The sequence below is a fragment of the Arachis stenosperma genome, chromosome 8 (genome assembly GCF_014773155.1).
Source record: "Arachis stenosperma cultivar V10309 chromosome 8, arast.V10309.gnm1.PFL2, whole genome shotgun sequence".
Lineage (NCBI taxonomy): Eukaryota > Viridiplantae > Streptophyta > Magnoliopsida > Fabales > Fabaceae > Arachis > Arachis stenosperma.
In genome coordinates this window covers 14,212,737-14,229,286 of record NC_080384.1, presented here as the reverse complement: position 1 = coordinate 14,229,286, position 16,550 = coordinate 14,212,737, and the positions used below count along the sequence as shown (strand labels likewise).

Below are 16,550 nucleotides of genomic sequence, written 5' to 3'. Positions count from 1 at the left end.
TCTTTCTTCACGTTTCTTCTTTTCTCCCGTTCCCGCACTTCTTCTTCTCTTCTCTCCCGCGCTTCTTCTTCTCACGCTTGTTTACCCACGGAGCGTCTTCTTCGCGTTTCTCCTCCCCCTTATTCTCCTCCTTCTTTTTCACGTTCATTCTTCTTAACGTGTTTTCTTCTTATCGTCATTCTTTTGTTGTTGTTGCTTTTTGTCTTTTCCTCATTCTCTTCTTGGTAAAGAAGTAGTAGAAGGGAAAGAGGAAGAGTTTTGAATTGTGTAGAACAGAAATAAACTAAACATGTTATTATGGTGAAACAATTGTATAATATTGAATGAACGAAACATAATCCATTATATAAAATCAAATTCAAACAACTTTTTGCATAATGAACCGAACACGTATTCATGATGAAACAATTGTATAGTACTGAATGAACGAAACATAATCCATTATATAAAATCAAATTCGAAACACCTCTGTCTACAATGTAGAGATTATCAATTCAATTCATATTCAGAACACCTGCGTCTATTCAATTCAATTCAATTCAGCAATTACATTCCATTCAATTCGATTGAAAAAATAATCAATTAGCAAAATGTTGGTGTTATTGGTGATGACGATAACGAAAGAGGAAAAAAAAGAAGAAAATGAGGAGGTATACTTGAATTTAAAAGAAAAAGATGACGTATGTGTATGCGTATATTTGAAAGAAAAAAAAGAAGCACAGGAAAGAAGAAGAAACAGCACAGGAGAGATGAAGAGAAGATAAAGCGTGTGTAATAAAACTCTTTTAATGAGAGTAGTTTTTGTTGTTATTGGACCTACTTAGATAAAACTTGAATAAAAAAATACTTAGGATGTGTAACATAACCCTTACATTTATTTGTAAATTTTTAAAATATCCACAATTTATATTAAAAATTTGAGGACAAAATATAGCCATTTTACTTTTAGGATAATCTAATAATTTTGGTGTTGATACGATTTATATAAGTAAATTACCCAAATTATTGAGAACATGGAAATCCCAAAGTGGTAAAAACTTGATTGTGATGTATCCTTTTCTCTCAAGAAAAGAACAAAGATAAACCCCCTTTATGATTACAGTTGTATTTATGCATGTCCTAAACTGTGACAGAAAAATGGACAGGATATCACATGTTCTGTTCTTTTATGGGTATTCTAAGTACCTATCCTAAAACACATGGTAAAACGGGATTGGCAGTGCCACGCTGTATTTATCTCTTCCCAACGAATCAAGAGATTAACACTTGTGAATTGAAATATTAGAAAATAGTATTCAATTGAGAACGGATTTACAAAGCGAATTCCTGTATTGACGTGATCTTTGACAGTGGAAAACAACCGGTTACTTCCCCTGACGAAAAGCCAGACTTCCCAAGAATATAATCATATCAACATACTCTAAAATTTAAAGTCAACTTTTGATTTTTTCCTTTTTTTTCCGTAAAATTGACCAAAAACATCATAAACTTTTTATCATGTAGAATCAAACCCTCTTGAAAGAAAAACGGATCAAAATACCCCAAAAGATGCAATTGCCTAGCACCTTCCACTGCAGACAAAATGGCCCCTACCCTATCCTACCCAACCAACCTATAACTTTTAACCCAAAAAAAGAAAAACCCTGTTAAGCAGGCAGGATTGAGGCACCTGTGACTTATTGCAATATTTGCAAAATGCAGGGTCTCCAATCAAAACCCACCTTTCACTCTCAAATTTTCTGCCTTTAAAATCAAAAGGGAAGAATGTTACTAGCCATCTGCCATCAAAAATTGAAACTTTGATCTGTCCATGATAAAACAATATCAAGCTTCAGATCCGGAGTCAGCAGAAGCACCATTCATGTTAGTAGCATATGATTCAAGCAACTTGGACAACTTTGGCTGCATTCCCTGGCATAGCTTTAATGTAGTGGTGCCCAACTTCATGCACTACAACCACAGAGTAAACATAAGTAAGCCTTTTGGCCAAAATGAATTTGATAAAACAATAAAATTTGCCCAGCCAAGTTTTTTTCACATTAAGTTCTTAAAAATCCCCTCACTAAATTATAGATGTAATGTTATACCAATTCACTCGAGTCTTGCAAGCAAGTTTTGAACTAATTTTCGCAAAGATGGAGCTCACATTATAAATTTAATTAACGAATAAAGCCAAGAAAAATCCCAATTCAAATGATCTTCAATAGAAAACAAAATCAGATTAAGAGTGCTCACTTCCTGATAGAAGGCATTGATCTCCTCTTCTGTGAGTCCCTCATCCTCACCAGAATTCTCCTCCCAGCCAAGAGAACGAAGGAATGCTGCCTCTTCCTCATCAGGAATTGCATCTTTTTCTTCATTATCAGCAACTCTGTGAACATCTCCATGAGCATTACCATTGCTGGTAATTTCAGCATTGTTCTCAAGATCTTGAGTACCTGCTTGAAGGCCACTGGCTCCCCCATCTATGTCATCAGATTTTTCCACCGTGGGTGGTGAAATCACTGTGCTTGAATCTGGAAGAGCTGTGGAGGTGTTCATCATTGTCTTCTTCTTGATGTTATTGAAGAAATCATTTCGGCTCTGGAGTTGAGACATCAAGTGTTTCTTATCCATAGTGGAACCTAATTTAACATCCAAAGAAGGTGCCCTCCGCTCGGTCGGGGATTTAACATTATTGGGATTCCTCAAAGGTGTTGAGGCACCTGCTGAAGCAACAGCAAGTTGATTTCCAGGTCTGCTGTTAGAATAATTTGTTGGAGTTGGTGGATCCTTGAGATGAGGGGAAATACCATTTTCATAGACAACTGGCTTAACCACTGATTTCAGATCAGTAAACTTTCCAGATGTCTTTGGAGCATCACCTTTGGCATTTACATTGCGAACAGATTGATTAGCAATGTGCAACACAGAGGGTTGCTGTGGCACACTTTTGGCAGCAATACTCATATCAGCATTTCTTACTGTTGCTTTGGGCTTTGACTTGTCAGAAGAATTGTTAACCTGAAAAAGAACACCATCAGCAACTCACCAGTGTAATATAAAAGAAATCACAACCTTTGTCGCAGAAACTTAGTGTTGCAACATATCCATAACTCAATTTGACATCATTTACATCCATATATCATTATCATTATAACTCAATTTGACATCATTTACATCCATATATCATTATCATTCCCAGAAGTTGTGCTAGAACCAGAATATGCCAAGAGAAATGTCAAAAGAGATGACAAGGTGTCACTTAATATGAAAGTAGCAAAACTATTTTATAAACCAATAATTGTAAAACTAACACACACGTTCATAAACTGCCCGGTGCACAATGTTGAAGCAAAAAAGAAATAAAAATAAATCAACCAGTGATACTTGCGATCTACTTTAGCCTTTGAATTCAGACCACATAATCAAATCCTAAAAGGCCAAAAAATATCATCTAGCTAAATAATGAAGTACTTCTAATGCTACTCTATGTTGCAATCTTAGATCATGCTTAAGGTACCAGAATGCAAAAACTTATGGTCAGGATAGATATTACTATTAACATTATATTCATTAATTCAATGCACCCTATTACACCAGAGTATATTGTCATGACATAATGCAAGGTTTTCAAGCAAGGGAGAGAAAAACCATACAGCATATTTGTATATATGATAGAAAATATTTGGGTTGCTTATAGAGGAAAGACAGAAGAAAGCGGAAAGGACTAATAAAGTGAGGAACAGATAGTGGTTGCCATAAATACCACTCTAGTCATAAAAGTTGTGTATTGAGTCAGAAATAGCAATCAAGTATAAAGATAAACTTTAGAGCAAACTAGAAACATTGTATATGCTTCCTATAATTGTTATACCTGCCAAGAATGCCACTGGACATTGCCAAAAATACCACTCCATATAAATAATGGATAACACTTTGGCTATTTATAGAGGAAGAATGGTGAAAGAGAGTACTAACAAAGTTACATACAGCTTGGTAGTTTCCATTAATACCACTTTGTATTCACAAATTTCTGTAGACGCCCTAAACAAAGCAGCACCTTAACACGTTTCCCACGTTTGATTCACACAAATAACACTTGACCTAAATAACTAAAAGTAATGTCAAATTTTAATTGGGGGGAAGAGGCTTCAGAAAGCGCTGAATAAAATCTGCTTGCAATAGCACAAAATAAAACCAATGGAGCAACACAAGGTTACAAGATCTCTAGTTTGTTAATGGTGCACCAATTCGATGCCAAGTCATCCCAATCATATAAATGATAAAAATCAATACCAAACAGGACTAGGGGATTTTTATATTGAATAATTTGTTTGGCCGTTTTTGCATGTCTAATGCCTTCCCAAGAATCCCCCCATCATCTGTAATGCATTCCAGGTTGTTCACAACTGTGAACTTCTAATACTTCCCCCCATTATCCCAAATTCTCAACCTCAAATCAGAAGTTTGCAAATATTATACCTCTCATTAGAAAAACTAAATTGGCCAAGAATAAGTGAGTGGAAAAAGCAAGATTCCTAATAAATGACTATTAAAAGCAGACATAAGAATAAAACAATAGTTCAATGGCAGTTTTCTCACCAAAGCCTTAGGCATTGATGGTGTCACTGGAATCAATTGCCTAGACTGCTTGATAGCCAGCTCTTCAAGTCTCTGGGTTTTGACTGACACCTAAAATTAGTTACAGCATAATTACTGATATAATGAACATAAATAAATTCATTTTATGATAACTATATATAAGAACACAAATGAGGATAGGGACAAAACAACTATCTCAACTACCTGGGGAGTAGAACGAGCTCGGGATGGTGTCTGTGCCAAAGCTTCGGCCATGTTAAGACCAACAGCTGACGTATTTGCCGTTGAAGTTATAGATCCAGAAGTTGGAGTAACTGTTTGTTGCACTGATAGAGACCCAGCAGGTGTGCTTCCAATTATAGCAGGTACCTCTGCGAGTGCAGATGTCCATCCTTCACCACCAATCAAAGCTGAGCTGCCAACAGGTAGACTCTGACTAGCAGTGGCACCCAAACCAGGAGATGATACTCTTGCAATTTCAGTTATTCCCTGCTTCTCTTCAGCTCCAAGTGACGGAAAATCCTTATCAAACACAGCTTTCTGAATACTACTCCCAGAAAGTATACCATTGCTATTGTTAGGGTTGCTATTGCCACCAGATTTTGTATCTACTGCAAGTCTGTGGGGCAAAAGGTCACTATGTTTCTTGGAAACCATCGAATGGGAACGCCGCAAAGCATCCCTCTCCGTCCTTCCAGGAAAGAGGTTGGCCAATGGATCAGAACAGTCACGATCCCAGTGGTCCCCATAACTGGATCTATCTTTGTCTCTGTCACGATCCTTATCCCGATGACCTCTGTTGAAACTACTGTAGGCATGCTTGGCAGAACCATTAATAGAATTCCTCCGAGAATTAGATGATGATGTCCGTTCAAGATACCCAGAGCGAGGACCATCAAAATCATTTGTGGCCTTAATAGATCTATTCCTTGTGTGATTGTTAGCATCTAGACAACAATGCTAAGAGTTAGTAACTTATTATTACCCCACCCCCCAAAAACAAAAAAAGATTAATAAATAAAAAACTTTATGGAGATTACAGTTATTTTCTGAACAAGTGTGTATTAGCTGCTATATATTAATAATTGATAATTATAATTAACTACTTAAGAAAAGGAATAACATTTGTATTATATGAGAAAATACATAAAATAATATAATTAGCTAATTATCTGAAGCCTTAATTTTAGTAAAAGATGTAGAACATGAAAAATATACAAGAAAAATTAGAGCAAAGAATATACCTGTATGAGTAGATGGATGGTGGGCTGAACTGCCAGCCCCGGCAACACTTCCAGCACTTCTCAACCATTCTGGAACTAACGCAGGTTCACTTTTTTCCATAACGAACACTGAACATGATCAGAACTAACTCAATTGCGCGAGCACCTTCTTCACCACCCCTACCCCTTAAACAAAAAGACTTATACTTGACTATGAAACTTCCGAATCTAACTCTAGCAACTCATCTTTCTTCCCTCTAAATGCCAAGACTAATTAAGAAATAACCTTCTTCAGTACCGAAACGACACAATTCCAAATGCCAATGGCAACAATACCACCATGAAATTAGATTAATCCACAAATCAGAAGTACCATCCAGCTGACGATAAACCGAGAGCTTATCCTCACAGTAGCAACAACCCCACAAATCTAATGGTCTTCTATCACTATATAGAAACTACAATCCAATGCTAAACTATCTCATATATTCCGCAATCAAACAAGGCGTCAAAACAGAGGGGGTAGAAGCAATTCCCCCAATGACTTGTAAAAAAAAAAAAAACCAAGACAATGCTGTGAATGGGAAATAAGGGTTCTCTACGCCTCCATCTTCATGCAAAAAAGATGGATTCGCATTCAGTACGAAACTCTAATAGAGGCCCTCACCTCCAAATGGCAGAAACCGATCCCCGCACCAGAACAGGCACGGTTATAGCAACAATGGAACTCCAGAAATCAGCAATTGAAGAGAACGCAATATCCCTATTGTGTTGAGCGCAGAACGTAGAGATTAAAAAAACCGTTAGGAAATACAGAAACCCTAACAGATACGAAAGAACCTAGGGTTAGATAGAGTCGTGAAAATTAGGGTGAAAATTAGAAACAGAAGAGGCGTGTGAGGAGAAAGAGGGAAAAAATAATAAGAGAGAGGCAGAAAGAGAAACTAACCCTAGAGTTGAAGGAGGTGGAGGCAGTGATTGGTGAGGATACGAAACGCAACCGTTTCGGTAACCGCCCAACCTAGCCAAAGCGGTGTCGCCGATTAGGAGAATGCGTTTCGGAGTGAAGAAAGAAAAAAAGAACAAGAGATTTTTGTGCGTGGGAGATAGTGCGAATGAGAATGGAAGGAAGCAGAATGAAGAAGAATAAGATGAAACGAAGAACAGAGGGAGTGTTGTTGCTGTGTGTGTGAGTGTGTGTGTTTTGGGAACGGAATTGACAGAAAATAGGGTTTTGTTTTTGTGGGAGAGAGGAGTGCGGTGTGTGGGTGTGTGTGAGAGAGAGAGAGGGTATAATTTTCTGTTACTTTGGGGGATGAAACGTATGAACAACAGACTCTTCCTTCGCCTCAATGTGCTATACTCCTACCCTATGACAAATCCTAAATTCCTTTTTCTTCTCTTCTTTTTGAGTAACCATACAAAAATAAATATATTATCTGCATAGTAAAATTATTTCTTAAATTAGTTATATATTTATAGAGTTTATAACATATTTTATACGATCATATAATTATATTTATTTTTTTAAATAATTATTTACGTGAAATGATTAATAAAATGGTTTTTAATAGAAAATAATAACAAACAAGTTAATAAAAAAATATATTTATTATTTTTTAAATCTTATTATTTTATAAGATATAAGATATAAGATATAAGATAATAAGATAAAAGGGAATGGATATTATATTTTTATTTTGATGATTTAATTTTTTTTTGAAAATATGAATATATGTGCTAGTAGTTTAGTTATATTTGGTTATTATTTATTTTTTGGTTGTCATATTTGCTCTAACATAAAGAGTGTATATTTTTTTATCCGGATATGATGTCTTGCTGTTAATAAACAAAAATGTGTAGCTTTTTTTCTAGGGTGGATATTTAACTAAATTTGACACAATATGAAATTATAGATAAAAAAAATCAACCAAATAAAAAGAAAAATGTACAGAAGATTAAAAGGAAAGAATGGATTATTTTTATTTTGAATTTAACTTGGATAGTTTGATGACAATTTTTCACTGTACCTTCCAAATCGACCATCTTTGAGTCTCTTGTTTTTTTTTTTTTTTCTTTTTTTCTTTCTTGATTCTTATTGATAATTTTTTATTGTTTATGTTATTCACTATTTTTTTTGAAAGAAAGATAAGCTCAACATACTAAATGGAGCATACATAAATTATGAGATAACAACGATCTAATTCGTATGTCATCTCTAATATAGTCATCAATAACATAAGTTATTTTTCATACTATTCTTCAGAGCAACAAAGTGATCTAGCAACACAATTCACCACAACTGTAGTCTTATTTTGAAAAATATGTTCATTTCTACACAATCAGACATTTCATATAATTGAGAAGAAACCCACTAACCATGTTTTACGTTCGTCTTTTTTTATAGGCATCAACCTCCAGCTCTCAAAATGTTTTTTTATAGACTATGGGATGCTCCAAACACGACCCACATGACTAATCCATGCGCACCATCCTTGCCAGGTAACTCACACGTAACAAACAGATGTTGTACAGATTCAACTTCCTTGTTACACATGACACAAATGTTATCATTTTGATCAATGATACCCATTTTACTCACACGATCCTTTGTATTAACTCAACCTACTAGCACAAACCAAGTAAATAGCTCAACCCGAGGGGGCACTAAACCTTTTCAGATTCCATTTGTGAACTTGTAGCTAAGGATATCATCTGTCAAAGTTTGTTCCTGCAAAACCTGCACAAATGAGTTAGTAGTATAAATGCCTTCTTTATCAAATTTACACACCACTCTATCTTGTATTCCTGCTACTAATCTCACAGCGTGCAAGATCTCCAGCAATTGATTCAAGCTGTCAGTCTCCCATTGGCAGAGTTTTCTCCTCCATTGGAAGTTTCACACCCACTCTATCCCGTCCCAAAATCTACAGTCCCCAACTACGGATCATTTGTTGTTTAAAACCAAGAAGAGCATCGGAAATGAGTCTTTCAGCTTCCCAGATTGTAACCAAGTATCCTCCCAAAATATGGTTGATCTACCATCTCCTACTTCCATAGCAAGTCCATCAATCATCTTTTGTCTGACATCTTACTTTTTTATTTGTAGGTGACATATATCTCTTTACGGACCCCCTTTTGTCGGTAGCTCTTGAGTAGACAAAAGCTGTCTAGGGTTCAGATTATTGCATGAATACACAATCTTCTTTCACAGTGGGCAATTTTCTTTAGAGAATCTCCACCACTACTTGAACAATAAGGCAGTATTATGAACCATCGCATCTCCCACACCTAACCCTCCTAATTTATTCAGAGCCTGAATCATGTCCCACTTTACCAGAGTCAGCCCAGGTCGACCATCGTCTTTCTCCCAAAAGAACCTCCTTTGCAATGAAATGATTTTTTTTACCACCGCAACTAGCATTTTATACAAGCTCAGATAGTAAATGGGTAGGCTATATAGCTGACTTGATGAGAACCAACATCTCTGCTTTACTGAGTATTTTTGCTTTCCACAAATTCAATTTCTCCTCCACCTTATCTATAATCGTCTTCCATATTTTTATCAGTTTTGGATTTGCTCCTAAACTAATGCCCAGATATTTCACCAATAGAGTTGTCACTTGACACCCTAATAATTATAAGATGGCTTGCTTGATACCTGAAATTCGATTTATGGTGTTAGCAGTTAGAATTATTCTCTTATTGTAACTGGAAGGCATGTATCATAATAAATTTTAAAATGTTATATTTAACAATGTTTTTCTAGTAATTTAAAATATTTGAGAATATTTTGGATGATTATAAAATATTTCGAAAATTTCTAAAAGTCTTTATAAAATTTTAGAAGACTCAAAGAGGTTATAGAACATTTTAGAATATATATATATATATATATATATATATATATATATATATATATATATATAAAGTGATTTAGAATAATCTAAAAGAGTTTAGATAAATGTGATAGATTAGTTTTTTGTTTTAAAAATTTTAGATGATCGATCTAGACTTTTGATTAGATTAAATTTTAACCATTTATTAAAAGAGGTGAATGACCGTGGATGGACTTAGATTAAGAAAAGAGATGACACTTGCCTCCACTGGGTGATGAAAAATTAATAATAATTATATATAAATGAATATATTTAATCTTATTATTATATTATTTTTGTTTCTATATTAAATTATAATTTTTTTAGAATGATGTTAAAAAAACATTTTGTTAAATTTAATATGCAATTATATATATTGCATTAAATTTAATTTAGTATCAAAACTAAAAATAAAAAAATTAATAAATAGTGATAATGTTCTTTTTAAAATAGTCAATTAATTAATTACTAAATTGATGCTTAATTTTTTAAATATAAATAAAATTTTTATTTTTTTAAAAAGTTGGTTGAGATAAAAAATATTATTTATATATTAAATAATAAAAAATTATAAGAAGTTGACTTTTAGTTATCCAACCTTAATTTTTAATTATAAAAATTCTCAATTTTTTAAAAACTTGAGGGTTTAAATTTTAAGATAAATAACATAATTTTAAATAAATTGACTGATATTAATTGAAATTAATTGAAAAAAGTTAACTTTTTAATTGAATTTTAATTCATATTTTTTTAACTCTTATATATAACTATTATAAATATAAGTAAAATTATTAGTTTTTTTTATGTATATATATAATTTTAATTTTAAATTATAAATATTTTTTTATATCTTCCAAATTATAAATATATTGATGTTAAATAAATTTATTTTACTGTATTTTTTTCTTTTATAAAAAATATCTGGATCCGTCACTGTGAATGACTATAAATGGGATGAGATTTTAGTATTGTATATAAAAGTCATTCATAATAACCACTTAAGTAGTGAAGTGTATTTTCATAAAAATTTCATTTTTTTGTGTTCATAGTGTTTGTTTGGGCACTATAATTTTGATAAAAAAATATCTTTTTTATTTATTTTTTAGTATATTTGACAAAATTTTAGCAATAAAAGTACAAGTATTAGACAAATAAAAAATAATTTTTTTGAGAAGTTATAATTTACATCTTTTTTTAAAAAATCTTTTCTCCTTAAAAAAATATTTTTTCATGTAATAAATGAACAAAAAAATACTTTGATTTGATAGATAAAAAAAAAATCTCTTTGCATGAAATATCCAAAGATAAAATTACTTTTATTTTTACATAAGATCTTTTAAGAATAAGATCTTTTAAGAAGAGATGACTTGAAAAAAGATTTTTTTTAAAAAGTCACTCAAACAAGCTCTTAGTTTTATTGCTAAATTTAAAGACTTCTTGTGTTATTCACCAAAAATTCATAAATAATATATTTTTTTATTATTAAACTAATTAAGTGGTATTAAACTTATATATTAAAAGGTCTAGTTATTTTTGTGTTATTTACAACAAATTAATATACTTTTTTATTTCAAAACATATTTAAATGTATTTTATTAATTGAGTGAGTTAAAATTTTAGACTTGTAATTATTTAAAAACTTTTTATATCATTTGTTAGTTTTTGTTTGTACAATCAATTCAAAAACTATTTTTAACACCCAAAAAACATCTTAAATTTTATGATTATCACATGATAAAAGTATAACTCATAAACATATCCGGATTTTGTAAGTAAATTTTAAAATGTTGTTTTTGACTTTGTTTCGATGTCAAAGCCTAGTTTTTGAGAGACTTGTGATTTACAGGTTATGGGTACCCAAGCTTTAACCAACTAAGCTATTTTATAATATTCTAATAAATTTATATTTTTGTGTGTTTTTTATTTTTTCTTTTCCTTTCTTCCTTCTATTTTTTCATTTTTTCATTGATGACACCAAAAAATAATTGTTGTTGAACAAAGATCTTTTTGTTTTGCTGTCACATATATTTTTTTAAAACATAACATTTATTTTTTGTTCTGAAAAGAAAAGAGATGGATATTTTTTATTTTATTATTTAAAATCTCACAAATTCTATTTATTTTATTGAATAATAATCATCATATTTAACTTACTATAATTAGAATTGATTTTATTAATTATATGAACCACATTATTATTTTAATAAAATAACATACAATCTTTCATTTGGTCCATATGATAGTGAAGATTCAACAACCATAAAAATGTATTATTTTACATTAAAATAATAAAATAGTCATCTTCCTTACTTGAATTGAATTAATTGAATCATAATGGTAGATATTTATTAAATTGGGTTTGTTTTTATAAAATAGACACAAAAATATGGATAATAAATGTCTAAAAATTGTTTGGATATTAGACATAATATTTTCAAGACAGATTTTTTTTTTAATGAAAAATGACGTTGGACACGAAATTTGGCAAGAAGGACATAAATTTTTTAATGAATTTTTTTTGTCTATAGATATTTTTTGTTATTTTATTATTATCCTTTTTTATTCTCATATAAAAAAACTCTAGTACTTTAAAAATTTATTGTGTTATTTACCAAAAATTTTACGTTATTTATAATTAAATGATGTATTTTTATTATTCTTAAACTAACTATGTCATATTAAACTAAGACGATGATAATAAAAAAAATGAGAAAAAAAGAAAAAAGGTAAAAATCAAATGACAAATAGAAAAAACGAGAAAGAAGAAGAGAAGAAGAAAGAAGAAAAATAGATTATGATCATGATAATGAAGATGGAGGGAGAGAAAAAAGAAGAAGAGAACATAAAAAAATTATAAAAAAATGTACTTATATAAAGTTGACTTGGTTTTAAAAAAATTGATAGTAAACAATGTACTTTTTTATGAAAATTATTTTTTAAAATAATTTTTAATAAGATATCAACTTAATTTTGAGTGATAGAATATTTTTTTATTTTATATTTATATTTCGTGTAATTTTTTAATATAATGTTTTTAAATTTTATATGCTATAAATTTATTTGAAATGAGTTTTCTAAAACATTTTTTATTTTGCAAATATGCAGATATATCCAATATCCAATCCACAAATATGCAGATCAGATCGAATTTAAACATAAAAAATATAGATATTGTATCCAATCCGATGAATTTAGTGCAGATCGGATTAAAATTTTGGCTATATCTAATTCGATCTTATCTATGTACAACCTTAATTCTTACTGCTACGATTTAGTTTGAATTGTGAGACGAAAAAAGTATTTTTATTTTCTTTAATCTTTCTTTCTCTTGAATTAACATGTCTTAATTTTTAAAAAAATTTATTTTTTTAAAAGTATTGTAATTCACTTGAAATTAACCAAATTCAGGCAAGAAATGAATTCATGATAAATTAAAAAAAAATTACTCACATTCATATCTATAGATTTTAATTTTGTTGCCAGATTAGACATTTTAGTCACATGATTATAAATGAAAGAAATAAGAGGGCTACAAATACTAAATGGAGGACCTTGGAGCATAAGGAGACAAATTCTCAATCTTCAAATATGGTCCCAACGGATATCTATGCATGAAGTAGCACATGATTACTTGGAATTATGGGTTCAAATCCACAGACTCCCGCAGGAGTATATTAATGCAGACATAGCAAAAGACATTGGTAACAGAATGAAAATTGTAGCAGAAGTGGAAGATCCCAGGGTGGAAGAGGTATTAGAGAGGACCTTTCTCAGGGTTAAAGTGGCAATTGATGTATCCAAACCTCTCCCTACTGAGTTCTGGATGGACAGAAATAACTTACCAAATCTATAGATTGAATTCAAATATGAAAGATTACAAGACTGTTACTGCCTGAACTGTGGGATCATAGGTCACAACAAGAAGGAGTGCAAGAATCTAACAGCAATGGCTTGTTAGAATTCAAGAGAGCCAAAATACTCAATGGGTCTAGGGGTGGCGCAGGCTAGACGGCTGAAACCGAGGGAGGAAAGAGGTAGCAAAGGAACAAGCTCTACATGACTGAATGAGATGGAAGCAGCGCGTGAAGCTCACGAATTGAAAAGCGAGGATGGCTTACCATAGGGAACAGAAGAAAGCAAAGCTGGAAGTGAACAGAAAAAAGGAAGGTGAATGAAAAATTCTGCTAAAAAGAAGGCTCTAAAAGTAGCAGATGGAGACAATCAGAGAGCAGAAGAACAGGTACAAAATATCCATGAATCTTCGCCGAATATAGATATAGAGAGAGAAGGAAATAATGACAAAGCGGGTAGGAAATTAAAAATGATTACTAGGATTTTAGAGGAACAAAGAAGGATAAATAGAAAGGGAAGAGAATGGGGTGGGCCAAGCAGAACACCTATTAAAGCTGAATTGAAGGAGGATTGGGCTGAATCTCCACTAAAGTCCAATGTGGAGAATCATCAAAAAAATGATAGGCTAGTTGAAAAGGAAGGGAACAGTTCTGTTGAAAAATTTTTGAAAGATCATTTGAGCAATAAACCAGCAGAAATTATGGGGAGGAGTTTAGAGGCCCATATTAATTTTACAGCCCATCAAAATATTATAAGCAAAGACACAAAAATCTGCTGGGGACATAAGGAAGAAAATAACGAGATGCTACAAAGTAACAAACATATTTATAAGACACTGGATGGTGATACTTATTTTGTGGAGCTGGTGGATGACGATGAAAATTAAACTATAAGCAATGACCAGGCGATCACGATAGCAAAAGATTACGAAATGGAGTTGGCTCAGAGAATGCAAAATCATCTAAGGCTGAAGAGAAGAAGAAATGAAGATCACTTGCAAATGGAAGATTTATGTGAAAAAGAAGAAACAATGCTGCACTCTCAGAATGTGTCAAAAAGGAAGAAGTACTTAAATGAAGAATGGACAGCGACTAGCTATCAGCAGTTACAGGGGAGTAGTTATATTTGAAATACTCAATGGCTGAGGAGGCGGGCCTTATCGTGCCCCAACTCAGCCATGAGTATTATTAGTTGGAATTGTCGTGGAGTGGCGGTCTCTACGATAGTTTCGGAGTTACATAGTCTGTGTAAACAGATTAAGCCCGTCATAATATTTTTTATAGAGACTAGAGCTAAGGAAAAAACTATTACTAGGCTGAAAAAAAGGTTACATTTTGAAAATGCTTTTTGTATAGAACCTCGGGGTTTGTCCGGAGGGCTATGTCTCTTTTGGAATGAAATATATAAAGTTGATGTTTATTTTTGGTGTGACAATTATATTAAAGCTCGAATTAAGGATAAAAATAGAAACTCATGGATAGGTAGTTTTGTGTATGAAAACCCGAATTATAACAAGAGAAAAGATCAATGGAAGGGCATTACAGCTAGAAACAACAATGAAGGAGTCCCTCAGCTCTTTATCGGAGACTTAAATGATATTTTAAGTCAGGAAGAAAAAGTTGGACTACACCCGAAACCGCAGAACCAAATACGAGAATTCAGAAAGTTTGTGGACTCTAACTCTTTGATGGACCTGGATCTAAAGGGAGAAACATTTACCTGGTTCAGCAATCCAAGGAATGGATTTGTGACAAGGGAAAAAATAGATAGGGCATTGGCGAACTGAAAATGGATGTCTATGTATCAAAATGCATCATTATCGTTAATGCCAGTTGTTAGTTCAGATCATTGTCCTCTTATTTTGGATGTGATTCCGGTTCACAGGGTAGAAAAACACTTCAAGTTTGAAGCCTATTGGGCTGACCACGAAGATTATTTTAATGTGGTCAAGAAGGGTTGGTGTAAGGAAGAGCAAAATGGCGATGAATGGGACAAAATCAGCAGAAAGATCAACAATTGCAAGTAGGAATTAAAGAAGTGGAGTAAAGTTACCTTTAAAAGAGCCGATAGAGAGATCTAGAGAATGAAAGAGGAATTGAAAAGACTACATGGTTTAGACTTCACAGAGGAGAACCAAAGAAGGATGCAACTTCTGAAGGAGAACATAGCAACATTATGGAAACAAGAGGAGAAGTTTTGGGGACAGCGGTCTAGATTAAAATGGCTGAGATGGGGGGACAAAAATACGGCTTTCTTCCATGCCACCACTATTCACAGAAGACAAAGAAACAGAATAGAAAGGCTGAAGAATGCCTCTGGTCAATGGTTAAATAACACAAACGAGATTATGGAGCATATTGAAGAACATTTTCAAAAACTATTTGCTTATTCAACTAGACATGGATTTGAAAGCACAATTAATAAGATTCCACAACGAGTAACAGAGGAGATTAACAAAGAATTGCTCATGGACATTACGGATGAAGAGGAAAGAAAGGCAGTGTTCAGCATGGATAGCCTTAAAGCTCTAGGACCTGATGGATTGAACGGGCTATTCTACCAGAAGCATTGGAAGGTAATTAATAAAAAAGTTTGTGCAGTAGTAAGAGCTTTTTTTAGTAGCGGACATATACCAGAAGAGATAAACGAGACCACAGTGGTTCTTATCCCGAAAACAAGGAATCCAAAAAGTTTAAATGAGCTTAGGCCAATTAGCTGTTGCAATTTCATCTATAAAATAATCTCAAGAATAATTGTGCTAAGACTGAAGAAGTGGTTGGAAGCTATTGTCTCACCAACATAGAGCGCGTTTGTGGGAGGAAGGCTCATTCAGGATAATGTTGTTATTGTTCAAGAAGTTTACCATAGTCTAAATAGGAAAGGAAAGGGAGGGTCGAATAGCTTGGCAATCAAACTTGACATGAATAAAGCATATGATAGGCTAGAGTGAAATTTTTTGGAAAAGGTTCTTTTGGATTTTGGATTCCAAGCAAGATGGGTAAAATTAGTAATG

At 32.5% G+C, this 16,550-nt stretch overlaps 1 protein-coding gene across 3 annotated transcripts; it reads right to left on the bottom strand.

Annotated features, from left to right (window-relative positions):
- Window positions 1–1,273: 1,273 nt before the first annotated feature.
- Window positions 1,274–7,110, bottom strand: LOC130944693 (uncharacterized). Of its 3 annotated transcripts, none has more exons than XM_057873153.1 (6): window positions 6,757–7,110; window positions 5,829–6,628; window positions 4,789–5,531; window positions 4,585–4,674; window positions 2,236–3,003; window positions 1,274–1,950 (listed from the first exon to the last, which is right to left on the bottom strand). In XM_057873153.1, exons 2-6 carry the CDS (start codon window positions 5,926–5,928, stop codon window positions 1,825–1,827), a joined length of 1,827 nt encoding a protein of 608 aa, XP_057729136.1. In that variant the 5' UTR covers window positions 5,929–6,628; window positions 6,757–7,110; the 3' UTR covers window positions 1,274–1,824. The 3 variants fall into 3 exon arrangements, with proteins under 3 accessions (XP_057729136.1, XP_057729137.1, XP_057729135.1); XM_057873154.1 differs by having other exon boundaries at window positions 5,829–6,570; XM_057873152.1 differs by having other exon boundaries at window positions 5,829–7,110.
- Between the last annotated feature and the right edge of the window lie 9,440 nt (window positions 7,111–16,550).

Excerpts from the sequence above, each read along its gene's own strand:
- LOC130944693 (XM_057873152.1), bottom strand. The coding sequence starts at position 5,928 with ATGGAAAAAAGTGAACCTGCGTTAGTTCCAGAATGGTTGAGAAGTGCT. Across the intron at positions 5,532-5,828 it reads CCATCCATCTACTCATACAG|ATGCTAACAATCACACAAGG; the intron begins GTATATTCTTTG and ends ATTGTTGTCTAG. Across the intron at positions 3,004-4,584 it reads CATCAATGCCTAAGGCTTTG|GTTAACAATTCTTCTGACAA; the intron begins GTGAGAAAACTG and ends GTTCTTTTTCAG.